This window comes from Podarcis raffonei, chromosome 3, assembly GCF_027172205.1.
Source record: "Podarcis raffonei isolate rPodRaf1 chromosome 3, rPodRaf1.pri, whole genome shotgun sequence".
In the NCBI taxonomy this organism is placed as follows: Eukaryota; Metazoa; Chordata; class Lepidosauria; order Squamata; family Lacertidae; genus Podarcis; species Podarcis raffonei.
The window spans coordinates 13,718,060-13,745,834 of NC_070604.1; the positions used below are offsets into that span (position 1 = coordinate 13,718,060).

Below are 27,775 nucleotides of genomic sequence, written 5' to 3' on the forward strand. Positions count from 1 at the left end.
TGTGCTGATCCATTGGGGGGGGAATTATTTTGGCTGCTGTCCTTAGAGCTCCTTTAGGACTTGGAGATGCCATTAGGACTACTGGTTTGTTTTGTTTGCCATCAATTTTCTACCCTGCTTCTTGGCTCAAATGAGTCCCCAAGAGATGTTGCATCTTTTTGAACCTTTGGGCACATCAGAAATTTTGAGAATGCTGTGGGTATCAGCACCTCTTGCTTCTCTTCTCCCTCTTCCAGGTCATTTCTCCTGTCCCCAGACTGAAAGCACACACAGATGATTCGCAGTTACAAAAAGCAACAGTGGTACTCACTACTGAGGAGGGTGGCTGCCTTTTAAACTGAACACTGGCCTATCTCTTCAGCAGCATTAGCTGCTATTATGAAAAGTGTACAGAAAGTAAAAACTCTTGCCCTTCCATGCTTATGAGGTTCCTTTTTGGATCAGAGCCTAGATGTACTGCATCCCTTCCTCCAGAAAATAATGTAATCTTCTCAATAAAAGTTTAGAGTTGGGTCCGTCCCCCCCCCCAACACAAATCTGGGTAACATTTCCCCTCTGACCACCCTGTTGATGCAAATCATGGTTGCTGTTTACTATGTGTGTGTATTTTTGAGTAAATCTTTATTTATGAACAGGTTTAGATGTTACTGTGCAGCTTGAAATGTAGTAGAAATATTTATATTTCAAACTTCAAAGTCTCAAAATACTGCTAGTAAAAACTTCAGTGAATTCGAAAAATGGAGTGACAAGTATTCTTGAACTGCTGTTCACTTTCCGCATAGTACTACTGCTACTTCTTTTACTTGATGGTCCTGGCTACAAGACCTTCCTAGTCACAATTTATATTAGCAAATACCCAAATTCAGAAAGTGTCAAGATGTTTCACAAATGGATTTTCCTTTATTGACACCCCCTTTCCTTCCCAGGAAAGAGATGGTGCGTCTCAAGTAATTTCACATGCGTGTAGGCGCACATCACATGGTACATGTTTTCCCCTTACACAGTAAAGATGCTTTGGTATGGAAATGACATGTTGCAAAGTTTCCTTTATTGCACTAGAATAAGTAAGAATGAGGTTAGGACCCAGGAATTTCTTTATTGAATATGAACCTAATAAAATTCATGTAGTAATTAACGTTACTCAACTATGTTAGTTATTAAATAGTTACGGTGGGGAAATGTTGCTTTTAAAAAAGAATTGGGAATAACATGTTGAAAATTCATTGCAGCCTAGAGCATAAACAAAGGACTAGTAACATGATAGATGGCAAAGAGCATGATAGCTTGGTTATGTTATCCATTTATATGTCGGAATTGTTAATTAACGTTAAAAATTGTATTTGAAGTCTTCTTGGTTTTAGTATTTAAAGCTTTCCCCAACCTGATGCCCTCCAGACTTTGTTGGACTACAATATCCATCCATTCTGACCAATGGTCATGCTGGGGCAGATTGGCATTATTCAAAAATATGTTTTTGAAGGTGGGCGGAACCTGCAATCTGTTTAGATAAATTTAAATTTTCAGAAATCCAGAATGAAGGGGAAGCCCATGAGCAGGCTGCTGCAGCCCTTCTCGAAATTGTTGTAACCAGAGTAAGTTCCCTCTTTGGCTTTTGCGGAGGGATGGGCACCTTCCTTGAAAAAGTCAGAAATGCCTGGATAGTTCAGTTGGTTAGAGTGTGCTTCTGATAACACCAAGGTTGCAGGTTCAATCCCCGTATGGGACAGATACATAGATGATCCTCAGGATCACTTCTAACTCTACAGTTCTATGGTTCTATTACTGTGAATATCCTAGGTCTCTCAGAAACTCTTTGGGAAGGTTAGGGGGTTCCCTGGGGTCTTTGTGTTCATTTGATAGGTCATATTTCCCACCCATTTTTAAGGTCCCGGAGCCTGGAGTACTCCTTATTTGTCAGGCCCGGCCTCAACGTTCCTGTTTGTGAGCCAGGCTCACATTGGTTCCTGGGTTTCTGTTCAGCGTCTGAGTTTTTATCTGTGAAAGGTAGCTTATCAGTTAAACATTTTGCCTTCAACTGACTTCGATTACTGTGCTCCTCAAAAGTTAAGCACCAGTATTGGAGAAACTAATTGTAGATGTTACTTGGAGTAGTAATTAGCTCATGGCTTTGTGAAATAGATTGAACTATATCCCTAAGATCAATGTTATGTTACCTTCATATCCTTAGCTACCCAGCTATGTACCGCAGACATATCTTGCAGCAATCATGAAACAAACAGTGCTTTCTCACATTTTGGTTGTTCTAGCCAGAGGCTTGAAGTTTAAAATCTCTCATTCCTCCCGCATGGTGAAGAGATTGGCTCCAGTACAAGCACTGTTGCCCACGCAAATAGCAGAGTTTGGGGGGCTGCTCCAGATTAGAGTTGTAGCAGGGAGGAAAAGGTTAATGCCCACCTCCAAGTGCTTGCTTTTTTTTTTTTTTTTTAAAAAGCCTGCACTCCCAGGCTAACCATATGACAGTCACTTGTAGTGTGGCCCTAAGTTTTCACTTTTTTGGTGTGGTGTAAAGCAATCTTTCCATGAGTGGAAGGACGTCTGTTGATAGTGGTCCATAAAGCAAGTAAAGTTAGTTGCACTTAAAGTTCCATAGAAATCAGTGGGACAAGCTAGTTAAACTACTTGATTGGGCTGCCACCTAGATTGATGTTTCTAGCCTCACCCTACCCCACAAAACATTACGGTGTTAATATTTAGATTGCTCAGGGTTTTACTTGACCAATTGCTAATTGATTTGTGGAATCTCAGGAACATTTCTGCTAAAATGTGACAGTCTTTGGAATGGATATCAAAATCCTTGAGCACTTCCTTTGGGATGGGTGTAGAGACTGAACTCTGTTTCAGGCAGTGCTGCTGCTCAAAGCCTCTTGGCCTCCAGTAGCTTTTGTACAGGATCCACATTCAGTGTTTTGTACCATCTTTGTGCAGAGTATTCAAAGACCTTATGATGAAAAAACACATCTTTGTCCGAGTTTTAAAAAAATTGTCAAAAACGTACGTTTTTCTCAAGTAAAAATAAATGAAATGGTTGTGTTTCACTGTTGTTGCTTGATATTTAGGGCAATAAACATTTAGCAAATGTGTGATCAAAGACTTTTTGGCCTTAACTAACTTGTTACATTTGCATTTAATCTTGTGGCTTAAGATGTTTAGGTCATATTTAAACCATAAAATACTTTCCACGTTCTGAAAGCGTATGACATTAATTTCAAGTCACACAAAAGGGGAATGCATAAGTTTTATTTGGCTAATTTAAAAATAATTACAGCTTCTGGTATAGCACCTTTTTTTCAAAAAAGCATGTTTTGAATTTGAAAGGAAACATTTGTCAGACAGTTGTTTTCTGCTCTCTTGCCAATGTTTCTGACGGGCTTCTCAGCACGGAAAGCACAGGATGCAAACAGCACTGACTTTGGCCAGCTTTCTTTAGTAGTGGGTACTGCAACTCGTAGAAGTCCCAGTATTTTAGGACCTGCTGTTTATTGTCACTTCAGTGGTAGCGTGCTTATTCTTCTTTGAAAACACAAGAAAAGAACGTTTCAAAATGCTTTGAAGAGTGGCTGAAATGCTTCGATCTGAGTGAGTGATCCATGCCTCTGCCAGTACGGGATGGGATTCTGTAGGAAGCCCCTGGGCCTAATTCTGTCGTCTAGACCACTCCTCTGTCTGAGGCCATATCCATCAATGTCCCTGCTCCATGGCCCTAGGGTAACCCAGTCAGATGGCTGGAATGTGTATTTGAACTGTGCCTATTGCTTGCCTGGGTGGAGAGATTTGTGTGCAGAAACCTCTAACTTCTCTATGGCTCGAATGTGCTATATAGTACTCCTTGGTGTACAAAGGTTAAGAATCTCCACCCACTTTTTGTCTCTGGCTTCGCCCACCACTTGCCTGCAGCCTCCAGAAGTTTGCCCAGGAGGAAATGTGGCTCTTGAGCTGGAAAAGATTCCCCACCTCTGCTATAGGGCTTAATTGGATCCTTCCTCCCTTTCCTATATGGTGCAGGGTATACCGGAACACAAACAAATTCTTAACTTTGCACGTGTGCTGAGTAACCTGCACTGCACAACCTTGGACAGAAGTGAGGTGGTTGATTCTACATATGGCAGACACATGTTGGCCTCTTGGGGAAGGTAATGACCACATGCATTAGCATGCGCCTTGCAGTAAACGCTCCTGGTTGAACATGAATTGTATCTTTTATCATTTCCTCTAATGAGAAATGTAATGGGCCTAATTTGACGTGAAGGACAGAGAAATGGGACCACCAGCAGACAAGGGAGATTTTTTATTTTATTTTATTTTTTGCATACTCAAGTATGCTACTTGTTTTAAAACATATGGAGGCAAATTTGTACTATATAGTGCACTTTAAAAAAATCGATTTTCATGGTTCTCTCCCTCCCCGCCCCAAATTTCTACCCAGGTTCACCTTTTCTAGCCAACGAGGATGGTGTTCTCGGAGGTGTGATAGTTCTTCGATCTTGTCAGTGTTCTGCAGAGTCAAACTCTCCACAGGATAAGCAGTCTCTACTAGGTAAGTGTGCGAAGAAAACCCTACTGAATATCTTATTTTTAAGTTCTTTAATTTAGATATATTATTAACTACAGCTTGTGAGAGCTGGGGGGAAATGAATGGAAGTCAACAAATTACAACTCATATCAATTAGTTATAGCCCATAAAGCTGTCTAAATGTCAGAATTTTACTATTGGCGGTTTCCAGTTTTGTTCCTTCATTTGCGGAAGATTGCTTGTTCCATGAAAGGTTTCCATGAGTGAAAGCAGGAAGAAAGCTGTTTTTGCCAATTATTCTTTTCTTATTCTGCCCCCTCCCTGCTTCGTGCTACTTTACATTCTGTTTTCAAGGGTTCCCCTGCAATGGAATGTGGCTGGGAGAGTGCAGGGTGCTGCAGGGGAAATTGGTGAAAATTGCCTCTTCTATTCACCAAAGACTATGGGGGATAGTATGTGGCTAGGTTCTTCTACTATGCTCTCCTGAAGGGAAGAAATGGATAATCTGCCTGTAATTTAGCATGATTTCTCTTGCCATCTGTGAGCGTGGCTCTACATGGGCTTTCTTTTACACTTAATAAGTAAAGCATTACTGTTGTGTTTAAACCTATAGTAGAGTTCCTGTGGAGTCATACAACAGAGAGCATGTGTGTCGGGTATATGTCAGCACAGGATGGCAAAGCTAAGGTAAGTCACAAATAATACTTAGCACATGGGTAGGCAAACTAAGGCCCGGGGGCTGGATCCTGCCCAATCGCCTTCTAAATCTGGTCCGCGGATGCCTGGTGTTTTTACATGAGTAGAATGTGTGCTTTTCTTTAAAATCCATCTCTGGCTTATTTGTGGGGCATAGGAATTTGTTCATTTTTATTTTTTTTCAAAATATAGTCCAGCCCTCCACAAGGTCTGAGGGATAGTGGACCGGCCCCCTGCTGAAAAAGTTTACTGATCCCTGACTTAGTGTGTAAAAAATTGTGGTTATCTTGGGGTGTGTTTTCTCCCTATCCTTTTCTTGTACCAAAAGAAAAATAAAGGATGCTGAAGGGTTGTAAATTTCCTGGTTGAATTTGGATTCTATCTTTCCATGTCCATACCAAGCCTTGGCCCAGTTCAGATATTTTTTGCTATTTGTTCAATGGTCACAGGTGCTTATTTGTGCTTATGCACCATCCCCTTTTCCTAAGTTGTTCATACCATAGGCCACAGGGTGCTCCCAATTACCAAATTGTGCTTGGCCATGATGTCTTGAGTAGGCTTCTTTCTGGCATAGCATACCTGAAATAGTGACTATAAGCAATAGAAAATGAATAGTGTTCTTCAGCAAATCCAGTTTTTAAAAAATTGGCAAGAGCATTTCCTTTTGCTCCTGCTGCTTGGTCAAGTTGAAAGTTGCATCCAGATCTTTGACCTCTAAATACTTTTGGGATCAGAGTTATGGAGTAAAGCAAAAGTAGATGCACTGATGAAGTGAAACCAAAGTAAATAAGTTTCAATGGCTTGTAAGAAGATGGAATTGGTGGGTGGAAAGTTAAGCCTGCCTCTGAGAAAGCTAAGGAACAATAAGCCTGTCCATTGAATGGTCTAGATACAAGCAACACAGCTATGTCTGGGTTGCTTTTTAATCAGGTGTTTTGCAGGGAGGAAGTAAAGATAAAGAGACAGGTTTTCCTTTCAAGCTTTTATTTTAACTAGTCATACTGTAAGCCAAACTAGTACTGTTCAGTTGCTGATTTAGCCATATGTGAATATTTTATGGCATTGTACAAAAAAACACAATAAAAATATTCCTTATCAAAAGGAATCTGCCACTTTGATGCCTTGCTCTTCTGGACTTGTGTTATGACACTTGCCATAGATTCAGAAAAAGAAGACATGTCAATCCTTCAGCTTGCACTCTGCGCCCTTGTTCCTTTTGTCACCTCACAGTATCCAGTTTCCTGCATCCAAATGTCTTTATGCTAAGAAAAATGGTTTATCTCCCTAATTCCCAGAGAGTCCGTATTTTGGGAGAGAGGAATGCTACTACTGCTACTACTGCTGTATTGCTAGGCAAGTTCAATGTTAGATTAGAAGTACTATAATCCTAAACTTTATGTAGTACTAGGGTAGCATGTGGCTTGAAGGCAGCCTATGAGGCATTGATGCTAACAAGGCTAATAGTTCAGTTTGCCCAGAGATCTTTTCCTACTTGCAGAACCTCCATTGGACATCTGGTGTGCATTGTTATCATACTGCTGGCAAATTCTCCAGCTGGCAATTTTGATTGGGCTGACAGACACAGCTGCTCTTCTTGGTTCACTTTTAAATTATGCTTGTGACCTTCCTTTAGGAGAGTTAATCCTTCTCTTTCTTTTGAGCCTATGGCTGCAAATGTTTTCCAGAAAGTAAACCGCAAATGTCATGACCACTTAACTGCTAATGCTTAAGAAACCAACTGCTCTTGTAAAAGATGGATTTCTGTGTTCTTGGGAGTTGAGACAAACTTAAAGATGGCTCTCTTGAGCTAAGAGAGTGCTTTTTTCTGTATAAAACAAGGTGCTGGTACTCCTATATTGATAAAAGTGCTGTGTGTGCCAGCAGAAAATAGATGCTAAAGATGAGAAAAAAAGAAGAGCTGGTACCTTAAAATAATATTTGGTGTTTGCTAAAATACTGTTCTTTTCTATATGTTGCCTGCTTAGTATGCAATGCCTTTAGCATTAGATGTAGTACATCTGAAAGAAGCTCCAGGAACTTTTTTTAAAATGAAAATAGGCAACAGATTGTGCTACAAGATCTTGTTGATGGATTTCCCTTTTATTTGGAGGTTTGCCTTCAAGAATAGCACTTGCCATCATGAGGTATTTTTCCATGGGCCTGCTCTCTCTTTCTCTTTTGACCAACCACCTAACAATAGAAGCACCAGACCCAGCAGTTTGTCTATTGGCTGCGGCTACTTTTTGGGTTGGCTTAATAGAAGTAGACAGCAAGAGCAGCTTGGCTGTAAATGGCTAATGATCAAGGTTTCGATTAAAAAATAGTAGCTCTCTGAGCTTGTAACCACTCTCTTTTCCAGCAACTGTATTTAGTCTGTCTTAAAATACACTTTTGAGGAGGAAGATGGGAAATGGTTGGTTGGGAGGAAGCAACCCATTTGCCTGTGGAAATGTTATTTTGGGCTACAGTTCAGTACAGCTCGCTTTCGTGCCATTTCTGTCCTTCGGGGCAACGCTTCCTAAAATTAGCCCTGTGTTTCTTTGAAAACAGCATTGAAATAGGCATTTGGAGAAGTCTGATTCAGATCTTCTTGGAGATTATAGAGAGGCATAAGTGAGTGCCTGAGGGAAGCGTTCGTGGTGCAGTTTCACTGTGGGTTCATGTATGGGTGGTAGGAAGGCAAGTGCTTATTATTGTGGGGTGGGCTCTTGTTCCTTTTGTTAAAGGCTCTACGTGGTTGCCAATAGCAGAAATGCAATCCCTCACTGTACTTTCTTGTGTGCTTGATAGTGGACCTCACTCAGCTTCACCTAAGCTTTAACATAGGGGTCAGCAAACTTTTTCAGCAGGGGGCTGGTCCACTGTCCCTCAGACTTTGTGGGGGCCCGGACTATATTGGGGGGGGGCAATGAACGAATTCCTATGCCCCGCAAATAACCCAGAGATGCATTTTAAATAAAGGGACACATTCTGCTCATGTAAAAACACACTGGTTCCCGGACCATCTGCGGGCTGGATTTAGAAGGCGATTGGGCCGGATCCGGCCCCTGGGCCTTGGTTTGCCTACCCATACTTTCACACCTTCAATCTGATCTGCTGAGCAGTAAGCTCCACTTGTTGCCGTAGTGCTTCTTCCCAAGCCTGTTTACGTGGGACTGTAGCATATATGTGTGTTTAAACTGTAGCCCTCGTGTTTGTTTGGAAATATCAGAGATTTCTAAAACACAATTTTAAGGAAGTACACTTGGGGCGCTTCCTCAAAGTTGTTACAGTGTAGACTGCTACTGTTCAGGTTTCCATCCACTCCGTTCCACATATTCCCAACACTACTTTTCTCTCCATCTCCTCAATAGTCAGCATTTTGAGAACACTAAATAGGCTTACTTCTCATTGGGCTGGGTTTCTTGTAAGGGGCATCCCTCTTCAAAGGTGACTATGGGTGCGGCGCTCATCACGCTTCAGGCCGAGAGAGCCGGCGTTTTTTCGCAGACAGCTTTCCGGGTCATGTGGCCAGCATGACCGAACCGCTTCTTGCGCAATGGGACACTGTGACAGAAGCCAGAGTGCATGGAAACGCTGCTTACCTTCCCACCGCAGCAATACCTATTTATCTACTTGCACTGGTGTGCTTTTGAGCTGCTGGGTTGGCAGAAGCTGGGAGCTTACCCCATTGCGCAAATTTGAACCACCGACCTTCTGATCGGCAAGCCCAAGATGCTCCATGGTTTAGACCACAGCGCAACCTGCTCTTGAATATATATATTCTGTGTGAAGCAGACTGAGGTGGTTCTTTCTCTTCCATTTTTATATAGATGGCATATAGCTATCATTTTCTGGTTGTCATCAACAAAACTTTTATTTTATTTTTTATTCCCCAGAAAGGGGAGAGAGTGCTCCATTGACATCAATGTAGATATTAAATATATCCATCTTCCTCTTCCAGCACTCTGCTCTCACTCTCCTTCCCACCCAGTTATCAGTTTTTAAAATCTCTCACTCAGTATTCCAGGCTACTAAGTTATTATAGGGCTGTATGGTGGGGAGAGTTCAGGAGGGAAAATGAATTGGCCCCTTTAGGATTTTTTTTTAGCATTTTGTGGTTACCACGACTCTGCCAACCTAGCAGTGGTGTTGTTTGGGCTTATAGCAACCCTAAAGTATGAGTATGAGAAGAGTCGAACTGGTACCAGTGCCCTTTTCTTTCTCCCTCCTCAAAAAATACCTTGGCACTTGTTGAAAATCTAAAAACGTCAGAAGCCATGGGTTTGAGGTATTTCTTTCTTTAATATGCAGAGCAAGTGTTCTGAAAAGAGACAGTAATTTTATCATGCTGTGGAATAGAACAGCTTCTTGACACAGTAACACCTACCACCTGTAGCTAATTGGCTGGTATCCAAGTAACACTTTTGGAAATGCATGTTCTCCAGAGATGTTAGGACTCTGAAATTTTGATACAGTCAGAGTTGGAATATAATCGAGACTCAGGTGATTTATGTTTTTAGTCAGTCTAGTATGAAGTCTAAATTTTGAATACTCAGCCAGTGAAGACACTCCAAATCCAACTACCAATTTTAAACCTATTCCTTACACTTTGAATTTGTGCCGTGAAGCCTGAATCATCCCCTAGGCCTGGCTTCTATATTTCATTGCCAAATGTACATCTCCCCCCATTTTCTAATAGTGGTAGATTTAAATTTTGGTCCAAAGGAAAATAAAAGCCGAACTCATAAACAAAAATCTGTATTCTGCAGTGTTTTCAATGGATATTGGTGTGACGACCCCCGCCCGCCCTCCAAAAGGATTTTGCAAATGAAGTATTTGATATCATTGACCAATTCAATGAGCAGCTGTAGTATGCATTCAGAAGCCAGATGTGGGCGGAATTCCCACATCTGTCAGGGCCCCAATAGTGTTTTGTTGCCACCTCTCAGCAGATAGTAATTGCCAGTTTTCAGAATGAAGCTTTGCATCGTCTCCTGGTTCCCCTCCCTTGATGGCTGCCATCAAGTGTATTAAGGGCTGAAGCCACTGTATGTACACATGGCGGTTAAACGGGTGAAGGCTGGGGTGTCATTTAATACTGGTACTGCATTTAATACCCCTTTCTCTGGCTGTGTGTAAATGGGATACAATCGTTATTCCTGCTTAGGTTTGAGAATGCTAACTGGGCAAAATCATACTTTTCACAACTGTTAGTAATGCCATTTTTTTCACTGTGATAGCTTAAGCTTCTTCAAATGCAAGCCTTAAAGTTCATATATGTGCATTTTCCTCAGTGGACTTCTTAAGATGCTTTTTTTATTAAAAAAAATCCATCCTTATTTTTTTGTATTTTTATGTGTTTTGTGAAATATGTCAATGTGATTCATTTTTAATCTCTACAATAGAAGAAAGTATAATCTATTCTCTATACTGAGAACTCTGTGCCAGCTCTCAGCAACATACTGGCATTAGTTTATACAAGAATGTTTTGTTCTTGTGCTATAAATATATTACTGAAGCCCAGTGCCTGTGTGTAGTAAACAAATATAAGTGAATGTACATAATGGGGGTTTGCATTTTTGCCATATGGCAGCAGAACTGCTGAAATATGCATGTACCACAGTGTAATGTGTTCATGCAGTATTCCTTTCTTATAGCTTGCTTTCTGCATGAACATATTGTTTCAAACTATTTATGGTGTCCATAAAATAGCTAATACTCATTTATGAAAAACTTCATTGTCTAAAAATTAAAAGGTTCCTATGTCCTTTTGGTGGGGGGGAGAGACATGTGTTCCTTTGATTTCAAGATTTGGGATACACCCTGTGACCCAGTTACACTGTTAAAATGACCGTGACTGCCTTGAGACATACCGGTGACTTGTTTTATTGAAGCTTTAAAGCAAGCAAAATGGATTTTTCATTTCAACACTGTCCCTCGCAATTCTATCAACTTGTTTTATAAAATGAAAGCATTTGTATAACATATTACTTTCTTCCAAGGAGCTCACACCCGGTTCTTTTTTCTTTCCCCACTGCACCCCCCCCCCAATTCTCACAACAATTTTCTGTGTGTATGACTGGCCCATGTCCATCCCTTGAGCTTCATGTATGAGTGGAAATTTGAACTTGGGTCCTAGACTTGATTGATTTTGATTGATTGATTATATTTCTATGCCGCTTTTCATTCACATGAATCACAAAGCTTCTTAGAAGCAATAAATAACAATAACATAATAGAACATCACAAATGCAACACAAATCACACAGAATAGTTAACAAATCTTCAGTAAAACAGTTAGCAATCTATAAAACAATATTTTAAAAACCTAAAAAAAGAGAAAAATTACAACAAAAGTCATATTGTAGGATTCAGAAAGTACTACAGCATTCGTAATCTATAAAACAACATTAACAAAATAGCAACCAAAAAATAAACTAAGCACTGTTGAATTCATACAGGCACTTTCCACACCTCCATGACTCATAATCTTTCACTCGATTCAGTCCCTTAAAAGACACATACACACGAAGCCCGTGGCAGCAACTCTAACCACGTTAAGAGTGCAGATGTAATAGTGTGAATTTGGCCGGAAGCATGCTGTGTGACTAGGGATCTGTTGAGGAGAATATTTGCTGAGCACAGACCTGTCTTCAGTTCAGCAGCCTTTTCTTGAAGGCAGAGCCAAACCTGTGTAACGTAGTAATCAATCCAGACCTATTTCTGTGACCTCTTCCCTGGTACATAATTTGTATTTCTGATTATCTGGAGTGACTTTCCTTCTTACTCACCCATTAGCAGACCATAAATCTAAAGCCCATGGATGTATTTTATGCCCATATTTCCACCTCTCTCCAAGTCCCCTGTTTTCAGCACAGTGGAAGCCAGAAAAATGCTACTGAAAGAAACTGCAGTTTTCCAGGAACTGAGTAATATATTCTCCAAATGTTCATTGTGTTGAGACATTGTTAGATTCCTTTCCAACATTAAGTGGAATGTCTGGTTGTAAAGGTTGATCTATGCCAGGGGTAACCAAGATGGTCTCCTCTAGATGTTGGATCCCATCAACCCCATTCAGCATGGCCAATGGTTAGAGATAATGGTTGTTGACATCACATTGGCTGCCACTTGTATACAGTGTTAGGTGGACAGTTTGATATATGCCAGCAACTCTTAGAACTCACAACAAGCCTTCTCAAAAAACCATCTTGATTCATTCATGAGTGCATTCATAGGAAGACATCCTTTGAAACGTTAGCGTTGAATCGTCCATTTAAAGAAATATTCCCTTTGTGCAAAAGTATATATTAGTAATGCGCTATTGCTGATATCCCACCTCCTGAACCTTCATGTTTGCTGATTTTTAACCAAAAGCATCCTAGTCTGTGTGTGAGAAGAGGGATCGAGTTGTTTAGTACTTCACATGTATCATAGCATGAAAGAAAAGTCTAAAGGGTGACTGACTGTTGTGCTAAAATAGCAAAGCACAGTTAGCATATTAAAGTATATTTAATAAACTTATTCCCATGGTGCATGTGCACATCTGTGTATGCACACAACACACACACACACACATTGTGCCATTGTAATGATGAGTGTTAAAATAGGATTATATTTTTCTAGTACAAATTAAGCATTTACTAAAGCATAAATCAGTTTATATACCCTATTTAATAATCACTTATCTTGGACATGTTATTTTTCGGTTACAGTGGTACCTCAGGTTACAAACTTAATTCATTCCGGAGGTCCGTTCTTAACCCAAAACCGTTCTTAACCTGAGGTGCGCTTTCGCTAATGGGGCCTCCCGCTGCCACCACGCGATTTCCGTTCTCATCCTGGGGCAAAGTTTGCAACCCGGAGCAACTACTTCTGGGTTAGTGGAGTTCGTAACCCGAAGCGTTTATAATCCAAAGTATTTGTAACCCAAGGTACCACTGTATCTGAGGCTTCATGTTAATGGATGATACTTTTGTTATCTATTTTTGTTTTGTCATTTGTCTAGTGGCTTTTTAAAATCTACCTGAAGTCTCACCACTTTCTCTCTTGTTTCCTGATATCTCACCAATTTCTCTGCAGACCCACATTTCAAGACTTCCCCCTGGAGCTGTGGCGGGGCAGTCGGTGGCAATTGAAGGAGGAGTCTGTCGGCTGGAGAGCTCAGCAAGCTGAACCGCTCCTTGTCTGGTCAGCAAGCAGAGCACAAATCCATTATGTATATTAAGCTCCTTGGTGTTTTAACAGATGTTGAGGATTTTACTCTCATTTTATACTCCTTATTGCAACCACGTGCACCCTAACTTGAAACAAGTGCTGCTGTAGCTTTATATTCTTTGTTTGAATGTATATGAGAATTTGTCTCCCAGTGGAATAGAAACTCTGTTCCCAGTTGTGCAAATGAAAATAATGTATGGATAATTTAATGTTACGAAACATTTTTATGTGTTAATCGGTTAGCCTATAAGAAAATAATGCCCTAAAATTCCAAGGGGAAATGGTTAAAAATTGTGCGGTAGTAGCAAATGTTGTTGTTTCACATTGTGAAGCTAGAGGCTTCTAAGCTACTTGGAATACAGTAGTGACCAAATGCTCTTTACATTATTTAATAGTTTCAGTGGGTCCAGTGGTATCTTAAACATGTTCTTTTCGCATATAATATATATAAACAGTGATTGGTTTCAGTGAAACAATTTGGAGGTGACTATGGCCTGACTTTTTGTTCTTCCCTATTCAGTTGATGGTACTTTTTTGGCTTAAGTATTGCATACTTCAAGCTGTTAGATGTTATGAAAGGCTCTGTAAAGATAACGTACAGTCATGAAGTCGTTACTTTGTGTATAATGGAATATTGGAATGTAAATAAGAACAAAGTTTATTGGAAGAGTCAATATTATTCTTTGGTTTAAATATATTTTTAAGAGAATGGTGTAGAAATAAACATGATATTACTGGATAAATAATGTAAAGTGTATTAAATTGATGATGAAGAGGACCCTAATTCTACCTTTCTTCGTCAGTTCTTTAAATTCCAAATTTGTAGTAAAGGTATATAAATGTCTGCAATTATATTTACATGTTATGAATATAGAGTTACAAGTGGCCTTTTGAAGAATTTATACAGCCAAAATTCATGATATTGCATCATTTTATATACTTGATTCTTAGATATGAGTTCATTTTTCTTATTGTTTCAGGATCTTCAGCTGTTTAATTGTTTGCATGTTTACAGGGATGTAATGGCTTAGAACAATCTTATTGAGTACTTGATGAGCTGTCAAAATAGTCTAAGGGAATTTTATTGGAGATTTTTTATATTGTGTTGAAAGATGTTATATGCCGCCTTTAGAAATAATTGCTTGGTTTCATACAACTTATTCTTAATCCCACAACCAACTTTCCTTGGCAAATTGATGTGCCATCACTCTGTTTAACTTCACAAATGAAAGGAAACATTAAAAACTGATTTTAATCAGGTTCATTCTATTTGATATGTAAAGCATGAAATCTCAGTGGTAAGAAATATTTGTTGATCTTTTATTTCAGTTACATATTTGAACATGATGTCTGCTGGTTTGCTAAACTTCATCACAGGAGGCTACAAGTTGTGCCACAATAGCTGCATTTGGGTATGTCTAGATGCACAAAACTTTAGCACTAAGCCTATCTGGAAATGGGCTCAATGCAGCAATGCCACACATTTATCTTCTCATCCAGAAACAGGCATAGGGAGAACCATTTTTGTCTGGTCTGAAAAGATGCCAGTTTTCCACAGCACTGATTTGTTAAAGCTTCTGTCAGTCACACAGCTAACTTCCCTTCTTCAAATCAGGGCTGTGTTACAGTGCTAATTGGTGGTTTTTGTGTTGGTCACTGGAGCCTGATGAAAGGAGAAGTGGAACGCCATTTAAAAATAATGCACTATAAAAAATGAAATTCAAAGTGAGCAGCCTGCCTAAGGTGCAAGGAGAGGGAATGATAGTCAGGTTTCAGCCTGGAACCAGATTGCATAGACAATGAAAAGCAAATGTTTGGGAAGCTCACCCTGCAGCTGGGGGGGGGGGTAGGGGGAACCCACAATCTTGTTTGCAGGTTCACAATTTTTACCCCCAACATTCCTGCTTCTGGACAAAGGAAGCACAATCTGTTTCTCACTCATGATTCCAGATACTATTTATTCATAGTAGTCAGATGCCCGGCAGCAGAGATCGCAAATTGTTCACATCAAACCTGTGAAAAAAGGGAATTGGTTCCATTGTTAAACTTTCTAATTCACAAAGCACCGTTTTTTGTTCATTCTTGCAATAACCTCATGAGACTGTTTTCTAATAGAGATCCATATGGATGGGAGATAGGAAACTACTGCTTGCTTCCCTCCATTGTAAGAATTGTCAGTTTACCCTTTGCTCTCTGTTCTTCAGCCAGTTACCAAGCCGCACAGGGCCAGTCTCATTCACTCAGTCTGACAGAGCCTGTCTTTACATGCAGGGTAAGTCCCTAACTCACCGAAGGTGTGACTACCCTCACCTGGGGTAGCCAGCCAGTCAAGTCCATTCCTGTGGTGTGGTGCCTGAATTACATCCAAGTGCAATTAGGTGCAATTTCCCCCTTTACACTTTAGGACCAATTAGAGCATTTCTCCCAGAAATCTCCACCATGCTCCAGATTTATTTACAAAACACAGTGGTACACCGGGGTTAAGTACTTAATTCGTTCTGGAGGTCCGTACTTAACCTGAAACTGTTCTTAACCTGAAGCACCACTTTAGCTAATGGGGCCTCCTGCTGCTGCCACGCCGCCGAAGCACGATTTCTGTTCTCATCATGAAGCAAAGTTCTTAACCTGAAGCACTATTTCTGGGTTAGCGGAGTCTGTAACCTGAAGCGTATGTAACCTGAAGTGTACGTAACCCGAGGTACCACTGTAATCTTGCATGTGGGATTGTCTCAAGATAGGTTTGAAGGGAACTGATGGTGTAGCTTTGTGTAATGCCACGTTTAAAGGGCCAGTGGCTTGAATTCCACTGAGCAACCGCTGATCAATCTACCTAATTTCTGTCTGAGCACTACCATCTCATGATCTGAGTGTCTACAAAGCACATTTGGTGGCAGTTGATCTGATGGGTTTCTAGTAAGTACAATGTAGTTCTAGAAAAAGGTGCCGGAACACACAATGAACGCTTCCCTCATTTTCTTAGAATGGCAATGATGCCCACCTGAGAGGTGCCAGAACTGAGTTCTGGTGAGTTCCAGCTGAAAAAAATCCCTGGTACCATGTTAAGTATTGCATTCAATACATAGAGAAGGGATGAAGATAGCACAAAGTTCACCTAGTGTTAGCAAGGTTTTGTCCTTGTGCATTTTATAGAGGGACGCTCGAGATGCACGTTCACAACCCGCAGCGTTCACAACCCACAGCGGCACGTCTGCACATGCGCAGGTTGAGATTTGGTGCTTCTGCACATGCGCGACCGCTGAGACCCGGAAGTAACCCATTCCGGTACTTCCGGGTTTCGGTGGTCTGTAAGCCAAAAAAACGCAACCTGAAGTGTCTGTAACCCGAGTTATGACTGTATATGTAAAGCATGAACAGTTACAAGATCCAGAATATAAGGTACTATTATTGTACTCCATATATTGTACACTGATAGAGATACAGAGAGGCCAAACTAACAATATTAATCAAGGAATAACTCAAGGTAGATATTTGATTAATATTGTTTGGTTTTCTTTCATTATATGTACAATATAGCATAGAGTGAAATATATACTTATTTTTTAAAGGTAAACAGTGTTTCTTTGTGCTCTGGTTTCCGCCACAGTGTCCCGTTGTGCCAGAAGCGGTTTAATTATGCTGGCCACATGACCCAGAAAGCTGTCTGGACAAATGCCAGCTCCCTCGGCCTGAAAGCGAGATGAGCGCCACAACCCCATAGTCTCCTTTGACTGGACTTAACCGTCCAGGTGTCATTTACCTTGATTACCTTTTTTTAAGTGTGCCGAGTCTTGTTATTGTTTATGCTTTGGCTTCCAGGGACCCCTTCTCTCTCTTTACTTTATCCTGGGATTTTAGTTTTATGTAAGTTTTAGTTTTATGTAAGACCCTGATGTTGGGAAAGATTGAGGGCACAAGGAGACGGGGACAACAGAAGACAAAATGGTTGGACAGTGTTCTCGAAGCTACCACCATGACCAAACTGCGGGAGGCAGTGGAAGACAGGAGTGCCTGGCATGCTCTGGTCCACGGGGTCACAAAGAGTCGGACATGACTAAATGACTAAACAACAAAGACAATAAGTGGTCCAGATTGAAAAGCTTGGTCTGTGTAGCATTCTGAGAAATAAAAATGAATTATTAGCATGATGAGATTTGAACACTAAATGCTTGCTGACAAAGCCTTGCAAGTGCTGGTTTCACTGCCACTGTTAGAATGTCAAATGAGGGTGTGGCGTGAACTAAAGCTTAATGAATGGGCCAGGGTTCCTCACCTAAACTGCTCCTACTAGCATCTTGGGTAAATTGCCATTGGCTTCGTTTCCCTTGAGAAATGGGCTCAGAGTGTGCCTTTTAATTTTAGGAACAAGAAAGGATTATCAAAGATAAATGAATTCCAACATAAATGAATTCTGGAGTCCCTGGCACCATGTAATTTTGGCTCTCGGCGGTAACTGATATTGTCCAAGGAGAAATTACACACTTGTTGGTTGAAATTATAAAGGAAGGGCAATAGATGAAGTGCATGTAAATACAAATTGCTTGTAAACTGTTGATTTATGTTAATCAAACACGCAATTAGACTAGTCACGCACTAGACAGGTTGGAGCCGTAATTTCAACTGGTTTTTCTTAACAAGGCTTGGCCATGCTCTGTATGCTATTACATCTACAGTAATAATGTAGCATATTATAAAAGGGAAGTGGTATAGAATGCTAAGAGAATTTTAGGGTGGATATTAATCTTTCATGTGAAGGATAGGGAGACTACTGTTAAGAGCTTACTTGAGGTTTGCATAATAAGTGTATGCTACTTGTGGGGAAATGCAGGTGTGTGTCTGAGGGGACCTGATATTATTTGCAGCCCATTTTAAGATTACTGTATTTGTTTGGGAGAACCTTTTAAGAGAATGCAGTTACGTCCAAGAGGTCTGGGAGTATTTTTTTACAGCTCTTTTCAACTATATGCAACACCTTTTGACTGGAAGAAGAAAAACTACAATTGCCCAGAGTATTCCTAGCTGGTGAGTTGCTCCTCGATGCTGTGCTGCAAGGAGCATTAGCTTTAAAATTATAATGCCTTATGGGGTTTGTTGTTTTGGAATATACCATCAACTTGCAACTTGATCACCTGCAATTTGATGAGCTTGCATTTCTCATGAGCTTTGTCTAGAGTGAGGAGTAGTTCTAGACCCATGGTTCCAAACGTGGGGCACATTCCCCACAGGGGGGCAATTTGATTTTTAAGGGGGGCAATTTGAAAATGATATTTATAAGAATTATAATAATTATTATATGTCATGGGGGGTGCATCAGAATTTTAGAGATGCTTAAGTGGGGCATGGCCAAAAGAAAGGTTGGGAACCACTGCACTAGATGATCTGTGTTAATATTAATGGCTGTTGTCAATGAAATAATAACAATACAGTAATTTATTATTTGTACCCCACCCATCTGGCTGGGTTTTTCCAGCCACTCTGGGCGGCTTCCAACAAAGATTAAAAATACATTAAAATGTCACACATTAAAAACTTCCCTGAACAGGGCTGCCTTCAGATGTCTTCTAAATGTCAGGTAGTTGTTTATCTCTTTGACATCTGATGAGAGGGCATTCCACAGGGCGGGTGCCACTACCGAGAAGGCCCTCTGCCTGGTTCCCTGTAGCTTTGCTTCTCGCAATGAGGGAACCACCAGAAGGCCCTCGGAGCTGGACCTCAGGTCCAGGCAGAACAGTGGGGATGGAGACGCTCCTTCAGGTATACTGGGCCAATGCTGTTATGACTGTATTGACAGTCTGGAATCCTGGGACAAATCTATTCTTTATTTATCTCCACTGCCCCAGCCACACACACAGACTTTTTCTGATTTTTTTTTAAATTAAAAAAGCATCAGTCTTTTCACTTTCACAACAGTGTAGTTAAAGGCCCTTAGGCCAGGCTTCTACTCCAACGCCACAATTTACTCTCCTTTGACTCTTGCCACACAGGAGTTCAGCATGAAAAAAGGACAGGCTCTAAAGCCTACAAGAGGAGGAAGGATTAAATATAAAACTGGCGAAGAGCCACACTGAAGGATTGTAATGTCGGTGTTTGCAGTACTCTAGAAAGCCAAGCTGAGGGTGGTTCACTGTGACCAGTGTGTAATGACTGTGGGGGAAATTACCACAATGGGAGGGAAACCAGCTGCAGTTGCTGAAACTATAGTAAAGGAAGCCAGTTTAAATGAAGGCTAGCCATTTACTATGCCTTGAAAAAGCAGAGTATTTTCTCAGGGCGGTAATTGACAGCAGTATTTCACAAGGCCTTGGATAAACTACAGAACAATATAATATTGACATCTACAGCAGCTAGGGATTCCACCAATATGCATTTACCTCTCAAATTGCGGTTGGTTTTATGATGTTTAGATGTTATGTTTTGAAATTGCTTAGTGTAGTCATAAAACACTATGTGATTATGCAGTCATCACTTTATAATAACGCTTTCATGCACACTTGGGAGGCCAGCTCACAAAGATACAATCAGGTGATTTCAAAACAAGAGGGAAAACTCTTGATTTTGTTAATGAATAAAAACTATAAACACTGTGTGTTTTTTCTTTCTTTCCGTTAAAGAGGACATAACCTGAGACCAGTTCAGTGTTGATACGCTTAGCCCACCAGTGATGGGAAAATAACCCTTCTCCAAATTTTGATTCCTTGCAGCATATTGGTCATGTCAGTCTGAACTCCTTTTTCGTGTGCGTTATTTTGAAACATTTTTGCTCACAACTAAGTAAGAAACAAATCACAGAGCGCTAACTACGTTCCAGATGGTTCTGCTCTTGTTACATCCAAAAGAAAAATTAACGGGAGGGGGAAGCTAATATTTTAAAACAAGGTTGACTATGCTTGATTGAGCTTTCCCCTGAAGCACATCATGTCCTCTTTCTGAGAGCGGTCTTGCAAGTTGCAAAGATGCAGACCTAGATTTCTTAATCACTGGATGAGTTATTGGATTCAGATGTATTTGAGATGCACTGGGATGCATCCAGCTAAGTTCTCAGTCAATCCCATTGAAATTCATTTACCTAAGTTAGTTGTGTCTATTAATTTTAATGGGTCTACTTTGAGGTGTTACTAGCAATGGGTACAACCCAGTGTTCCCCCATTTTCTCTTGCTCTCTAAAACACACACTCAGTTTGGTTTTAACAGAATTCAGTAAAACAATTACAAGTTTCCAACTTCTTCAGTGTGTTGAGATCTTAAAGTGGCTTGCAAAGTTTAGCCAAATTGAAACACCGACTTTTTACCTAATTCTTTCCTGGAAAGCATTAAGCTTGGCAAAACCATTATTGCTCAAACTGCATTTAACGACAATATACTGCATAGAGGCAGACGTCTGTGACTCTCAAGGAAGTTAACTGAATTTTAGGGTGAATTTATAACTCAAAAGTTTAAAAATCAGCTCTACAAAGCTTCCTCTCCCTATTCACCCTCCCTGAAAGAATATAGATACATAGAGCACTGTCAAACTATCTTGGTTCCAGCCATTAGTTTGCATTCTGTTGCTGCTATCCAGAAAGAAGGAAGGCTTTGCTAAGGAACGGCATTGTTGAGGATGCAAATAGGCCCACTATTGCAGATGTGTCTGTCTTTTGCTCTATCACTAGTCATAGCCAGCTGCAACAGGTCAAGCATTTACCCTGCAATACTTGCTATATGTGTATTCTCTGAACTAAACCCCACTGAGTTCAATGAGACTCACCCTCGGGTAATGGGTGTTTTATTGAAGCCTTGTTATCTATTTCCCTGCCCCTTTTGAAACATCTTGTTGAGCCTTGAAGAAGAGAGTATCCCTCTGTTTGCCATTTTGACCTCCTGCTTTCTAGTACCTCTGCATCATTAATTACAGATTTTATTGTATTTAAATAACATTTTGTCTAGAAACATGGATGACTGCAAGTTGGCAATTCCTGACCATGACAGGGAGTTCAGAACAATCCTTGACTTAAAAGCTTTCAAAACTCATCATGTCTGATCGGCTCCATACATGTTGAAAGAATTGTCACCAGTATTACAATATTCAAAATATTAATCTGGACGGCGAATTGAGTTCTTGTCTCATAAACCTACATCCATTGCAATCTCATCTTTGGTTTGTTCTGCCAGCCAAGTGCCAAGAGCAATAATGACTGGCTGCCAGTTGGCCATTAGCCTTTTCACTAGTCCTGAAAAGTCATACTGAGGAAATCCATAAAGTTTTCATATGTGTTGAAAAATGTATATATTTCCATGTAGGGTATGACTAATGGCAATGCAAGCAGACGGCTTGTTCATGTTTAAAGCTGTATAATGGAGCCACATCCTTAAACACCCAGTTTTGGCATCGAAAGCAGTGTGAGAGGTGAGCGAGGTTGTCTTTCTTGGAGCTATTTTCTAGTTTGGTTCCTCAACCTGTGCATAACATAGTTGCCTGAAACTGCCACCCTAGGAAATACTTAACACTACGCCACATTTACACAAGTCATTTCTTTTTGTAGAATGGTAGCCCAAAGCACTGCTGAGAGAAATACCTTACATTATATTGAGAAATGAGTACTGTATAAGCAAACTCTCCAAAGCATGCTTGGGCTGCCATGCATTTTGTATCAGCACAATATAAATCTTAGAGATGCACTATTTCCACAAAGATACCTAGGTATAAATTAACTAGTGTAAACTTCCAAGACATAGCTGGCTGCATGTCTTCCCTGTGCCCTACACCCTTTCCCAGACTTTGCCCAAGCTACAGCTCAGCAGGATTGCAGCCCTGATTTCTTGGAATAGGACTCCCTCCAGTAACTCCCATATTCTACATATTCTCATTAGATGTCAGCAGTTATTCTTCTCACCAATTCAGGGAAGTAAGTTTTAATGAAACTTTGAGAACATTCTTCTGGTGCAAACTTCTGCTCCTTCGGCACATTTGTATTTTATATACAGTGGTACCTCAGGTTACATACGCTTCAGGTTACAGACTCCGCTAACCCAGAAATAGTGCTTCAGGTTAAGAACTTTGTTTCAGGATGAGAACAGAAATCGTGCTTTGGCGATGCGGCAGCAGCAGGAGGCCCCATTAGCTAAAGTGGTGCTTCAGGTTAAGAACAGTTTCGGGTTAAGAACGGACCTCCAGAACGAATTAAGTACTTAACCTGAGGTACCACTGTAGATGATATGGCTCTTAGCTTTAATTTGGATTGAATTGCTGCTTAAAAACCAGCTACTTTTTCATACTTCTGGAAATGCTGAGTGAATCTTCTGTATTCCATGCTGAGTATGCTAACATCTAAAACATTAATAGTTCCTGCCATGATACAAAAACTATTTTGGTGGAGGAAGTATGGAGAGTGCAACATTTAATATCTCCTGTAGGTCAAATAATGCTGACATCTCCCTTTTTTAGCATTTCTTTATTCATTTTTTCAGTTACAACCACCAACCAAAGAAAACACATACAGTACAACCAAGGCTTTTTTCAGCCAGAACTCACTGGAACGCAGTTCCGGCACCTCTCAGGTGGGTGATATTGAGAAGGGAGGCATTCATGGTGAGTTCTGTCACCTCTTTTTCAAGAAAAATAGCACTGTGTGTTGGGAATTCCATTCCACCCTTTGTTACATGTCACATGTCTGTTTACATTCCAGCACAGATTGCTGGTGTGAGCGGACCTTCCGCTCTATTGCTTTTGCTTTTTAGTCTCTCCGAGAAGACGGCAAGGAGAGATGCCATGTTTTCTTTGTCCTGATTTATGTATAATAAATGCGTAGTTTAGTATGTGTCTACAGCCTCAAGCCTCTTCTGTAGCGCAGCTTACACTGCTGAGTAAAGTGTGCTCAAGTCTGCAAGCTTGAGTCACTGATGTACGTCGGAGCAGAGGTCTATGGATCTCCTCAGCGGCAAGGCTGAGGGGAGACACTCCAGCTGGGGCCGAGCCAGCTGGCCTTTCAACCCCCCGATTCCGACACTGCGTACAACCCAATGCATAATCACACAGTCCCAAGCATGCTGTGCCTTATTAACTCAATAAACCTTTCCTTGCTTGTCTAGTGGTGCCACCACTCTGTCTTTCTTTGCTTTTAAAGGCAATGAAACAATACTACTGTTCTCTGAAGTCAAGGTCAACTCCATATGCTTCTTTCAAGTTGACCTGCAGATTAATTGTTTTGCAGCAATCATAAAGGTTAACTTGAGGATCACCAACCTTCTTGGATAATGGTCATGTTTTGAATGTTGATAGTCCTGGGGGCACACATAACACAAGATGGCTGCTGCAGAGTGCGGCATAACACAAAATGGCTGCCATGGGGAGCAGGACAGAACCCAAAATGAGAGAGACTACTACCCCAAGTGACCGTTTGCTTACCATGGGAAGTCAGTGTATCCAGCTGGTCCTCATTATGAAGGTTTCTTTCACGTACACTCAATGACTAATCCTATTGGTGTCTATGACCATCATGGAGCATTCCTCAGTAACGTACGAGGAACAATAGACAAAGTAATCACACCACACTCATTTTACATGAATCACTTAGAAGGTACCTCCACACATTACCCCATAACATCCTAGGAGGGCTAGAGACTTACTTTTTCTCAGTCTTCATGGGTGCATTGTGCCTGCAGGTGCTGGGTTTGTGTTATCTTTCTATGGTAACTTCTTATTATCACTTTCAAATATCAATAGTGATGCTAGCTGAGAAGTTGAATGAACTGACTGTCCCACAATGACCCAGTTCAACTTCATGGTCTTCCAAAAGGACAGATGAAATTAAGTGTCAATACAGTGATGAACCCTGAGGACTTTAATGGGTGTCTGTAGAAAGGGGGACAGGGCAGAAACAATTCAATGTTGAGTTTTAATTGTTGTAATTCACCCTATTACATTAGGGAAAAGGGCATGTAATAAATGGTAATATAATAATAATAATAATAATAATAATAATAATAATAAAAATAAAGAATAACATATACAGTGGTACCTCGGGTTAAGTACTTAATTCGTTCTGGAGGTCCGTTCTTAACCTGAAACTGTTCTTAACCTGAAGCACCACTTTAGGTAATGGGGCCTCGTGCTGCTGCTGTGCCGCCGGAGCACGATTTCTGTTCTCATCCTGAAGCAAAGTTCTTAACCCGAGGTACTATTTCTGGGTTAGTGGAGTCTGTAACCTGTATTTCAGAATTGATCATAGGTTATTTGATTATAGGTAAAAATCAGATTAGGGATATGTGCCTGTCCTGGAAATTTGATGTCCCTCTTTCTTCCTTCCACAATAATAATTGTGAGTGCATGTGTGGCAATAATTGTGAGTGCATGTGTGGCATTTGCCCTCCTGGGTGTGTGACATCATGCTGGGTCATAAGGAAAGGGTTAAATGAGTGTGAAGTGATTGGCAAGTGGGGACCCAAGGGGAGGAGTTAGAGTTAGAGTTGTGAAGAAGTCAGTCGGGTGTTAGAGAAGAGAGAGGGAGGATAAATCTGTGGGTTGGGATAGTTTGATGTGAGAGAGTGAGAGAATCTGTTAAGAGGAGTCAGATAGACAGTTGGGATAATCAGTTAGGAGTTATTAGGAAGGTATAGGCCGGTAAAGAAAGTAAGATTAAGAAACTGACAAGAAAAATTATCTGAAACCATAAATTTGTTAATGCTTATAAAATAAACTTGTTTATTTGGTTTAATGTTAACAACTGTGTGGACTCCGTGTGTACCCGAGAGAAACGGGTTGGTGGCACTGGGGAAGCAATCACAGTGGTGGCACAGGGATCAATAGGCCGTCAAACGTCCGGGGACCCTGTGTGATCACCACAGCATGGTGTTAGGCAGCAAGCCTATACCCACTTACATGGGAGTAAGCCCCATTGAATTCTGTAGAACTTCCTTCTGTACCATGTCTTCATAATACCTCACACGCGGCCAGAATGTTAAGCAGATCTGTGCAAGAAACCATTTCAAAGCTGCAGCAGGCCAAAGCTTTTGAGTCACCAGGTTCTGACATTGTAACTTTTGCCAAGGGCGCAATTGCTGAAGGACATGCTTTCTTGCTCCTTTTGCTTACACAGGGCCTTGCCCAGATGGGCGTCTGTGGGGGTGGGCGAAAGCTTTCTCTCTATGGAAAATAAACATTGCACCTCTGCAAGGCACTAGCCCTTCAGGAATACAAGTCCCATTTCCAACTGTGAGCCACTTCTTGCTATAAGGGGCCTTTATTTTAGAGAGAGGAGTGGTGGTGATATTTGGTAGTGAAAATAAACATTGGAAAGATGAGGCTTCTACATGTGGCCCATCCAAGCAAATTCCAGGCAAAGGGAGCAGTGTTACATTCTGAATAAACAACACACTTGGTTGTTGTCATTTCTTTCAATTTATTATGTTCTCTTTTCTGTATTATCTACCATTCATTAAAGTAGAGCTATTCATTATTGTAATCTGACTCTTTTTTTTTAACACAATGAATAGGAGTATAGCATCTAGATCAAGGGAAGTAATAGTGCCACTGTATTCTGCTCTGGTCAGACCTCACCTGGAGTACTGTGTCCAGTTCTGGGCACCACAGTTCAAGAAGGACACTGACAAACTGGAACGTGTCCAGAGGAGGGCAACCAAAATGGTCAAAGGCCTGGAAACCATGCCTTATGAGGAACGGCTAAGGGAGATGGGCATGTTTAGCCTGGAGAAGAGGAGGTTAAGGGGTGATATGATAGCCATGTTCAAATATATAAAAGGATGTCACATAGAGGAGGGAGAAAGGTTGTTTTCTGCTGCTCCAGAGAAGCGGACACGGAGCAATGGTTCCAAACTACAAGAAAGAAGATTCCACCTAAACATTAGGAAGAACTTCCTGACAGTAAGAGCTGTTCGGCAGTGGAATTTGCTGCCAAGGAGTGTGGTGGAGTCTCCTTCTTTGGAGGTCTTTAAGCAGAGGCTTGACAACCATATGTCAGGAGTGCTCTGATGGTGTTTCCTGCTTGGCAGGGGGTTGGACTCGATGGCCCTTGTGGTCTCTTCCAATTCTATGATTCTATTATTCAAACATTTAATTAATTGACTACCCTTCTAAATGTTCTGAAATAGAAATTTGATTTGGCAATGCCCATTGCTCACTTCTGTGCTCCGGGGTGCGGGAACGTTGATCAAGTCTAACACTGAAAAAAGAAAAAGTGGAGGTGTGGGGAATGGAATTGACGATACGGTTTTACATTCTGGTCGCGAGGCAAAATAAACAAGTTTTGTGACTTTCCCGGTTGGGACGGGTCTATTTTTGGTCTGGATGTGGGAAAATGTGACCAAACTCTATTCTGGGTAAATTGCTTCACATGGCATTGAGTTGCCAGTGCCCAGGGAGTTTGCTGGAATAAGAAAGGACAACTGAAGCCAGAACTTTGTTAATATTTACAGCCTAAGACATTACGATACCTGAGACGGAGAAGCAACTGTCACACTCAGACATCCCTGCGCACCTGAGGTAGAACACCACATGTGCCTTTATCTGGCATTAAAAATAAGAAATATCTATCCTTTTTGCTGGCTTTTCACGATGATCTAATCTCAGCTTAATAAATAGATATAAATTAGCTTCACACATCCACATATGCCTACTTTGTTCCTTCACATGAGTGGGTAAATGCGAGATGGGAAGCCACAATTAGCCATCACATCCTGCTATATCCAAATCAGGAACTATGGCTAATGGCTTCCAAACATTGATACAGAAGCCAGATGTTAAACCATGTCTTTATATACTGTCTTGTTTGAAAGCCATTAACCATAGCTTCCCAGTTCAACATAATGGAAACCTATGGTTAGCTGTGGCTTCCTGACTTGTTTTCTTGCTTGCAGGATAAAGTGGCTGCATATAGGAGCAACACAGGAAACTGCCTTTTACAGAGTCAGGCCATTAGTCCACCTAGCTCAGCATTGTCGACACTAGCTGGCAACAGCTCTCCAGGGTTTCAGACAAGGGACATTTTAATCTTCCTGGAGATGCCAGGATTTAACCTGGCACTCTGCAGGCAAAGCAGATGTTCTACCCTTGAGCTACGGTAATTTATATATCTGCTTATTAAACTGAGATTTGCTTGTCCAAATGAGGCCAATGACTAGGCCAATTCCACAATAATGAATGTCAAGGATACGGGACTTTATTGTTGGTTGGTTGGTTGGTTGGTTGGTTGGTTGTTAAGCATATGTGTGATTTATCTGATTACAAAACTGCTCATCACAAATAAAGTAATAAAGATCTACTGAAAACATAACACGATAAAATAACCCTAAGAGAAAAATATTATAAACAAACAAAATGTAAACAGAACCTAAATGAAGCAGCTGTTCCTGTTAGACACAGCA

The 27,775-nt window shown here is 40.8% G+C and overlaps 1 protein-coding gene across 7 annotated transcripts in view; it reads left to right on the forward strand.

The window, feature by feature from the left end:
- TASP1 (taspase 1) overlaps window positions 1–14,681 on the forward strand; it is a 62,039-nt gene extending 47,358 nt beyond the window's left edge. For 6 of the 7 annotated variants that reach the window (XM_053380610.1, XM_053380609.1, XM_053380608.1 and 3 more), the window contains 3 exons: window positions 4,445–4,555; window positions 5,145–5,218; window positions 13,289–14,681. In XM_053380610.1, coding sequence (XP_053236585.1) covers window positions 4,445–4,555; window positions 5,145–5,218; window positions 13,289–13,381 — 278 coding nt within the window. In that variant the 3' untranslated portion in view covers window positions 13,382–14,681. The remainder of the gene's footprint in view (window positions 1–4,444; window positions 4,556–5,144; window positions 5,219–13,288) is intronic. The other variant, XM_053380611.1, reaches the window with a different exon arrangement.
- The last annotated feature ends 13,094 nt before the right edge of the window (window positions 14,682–27,775 follow it).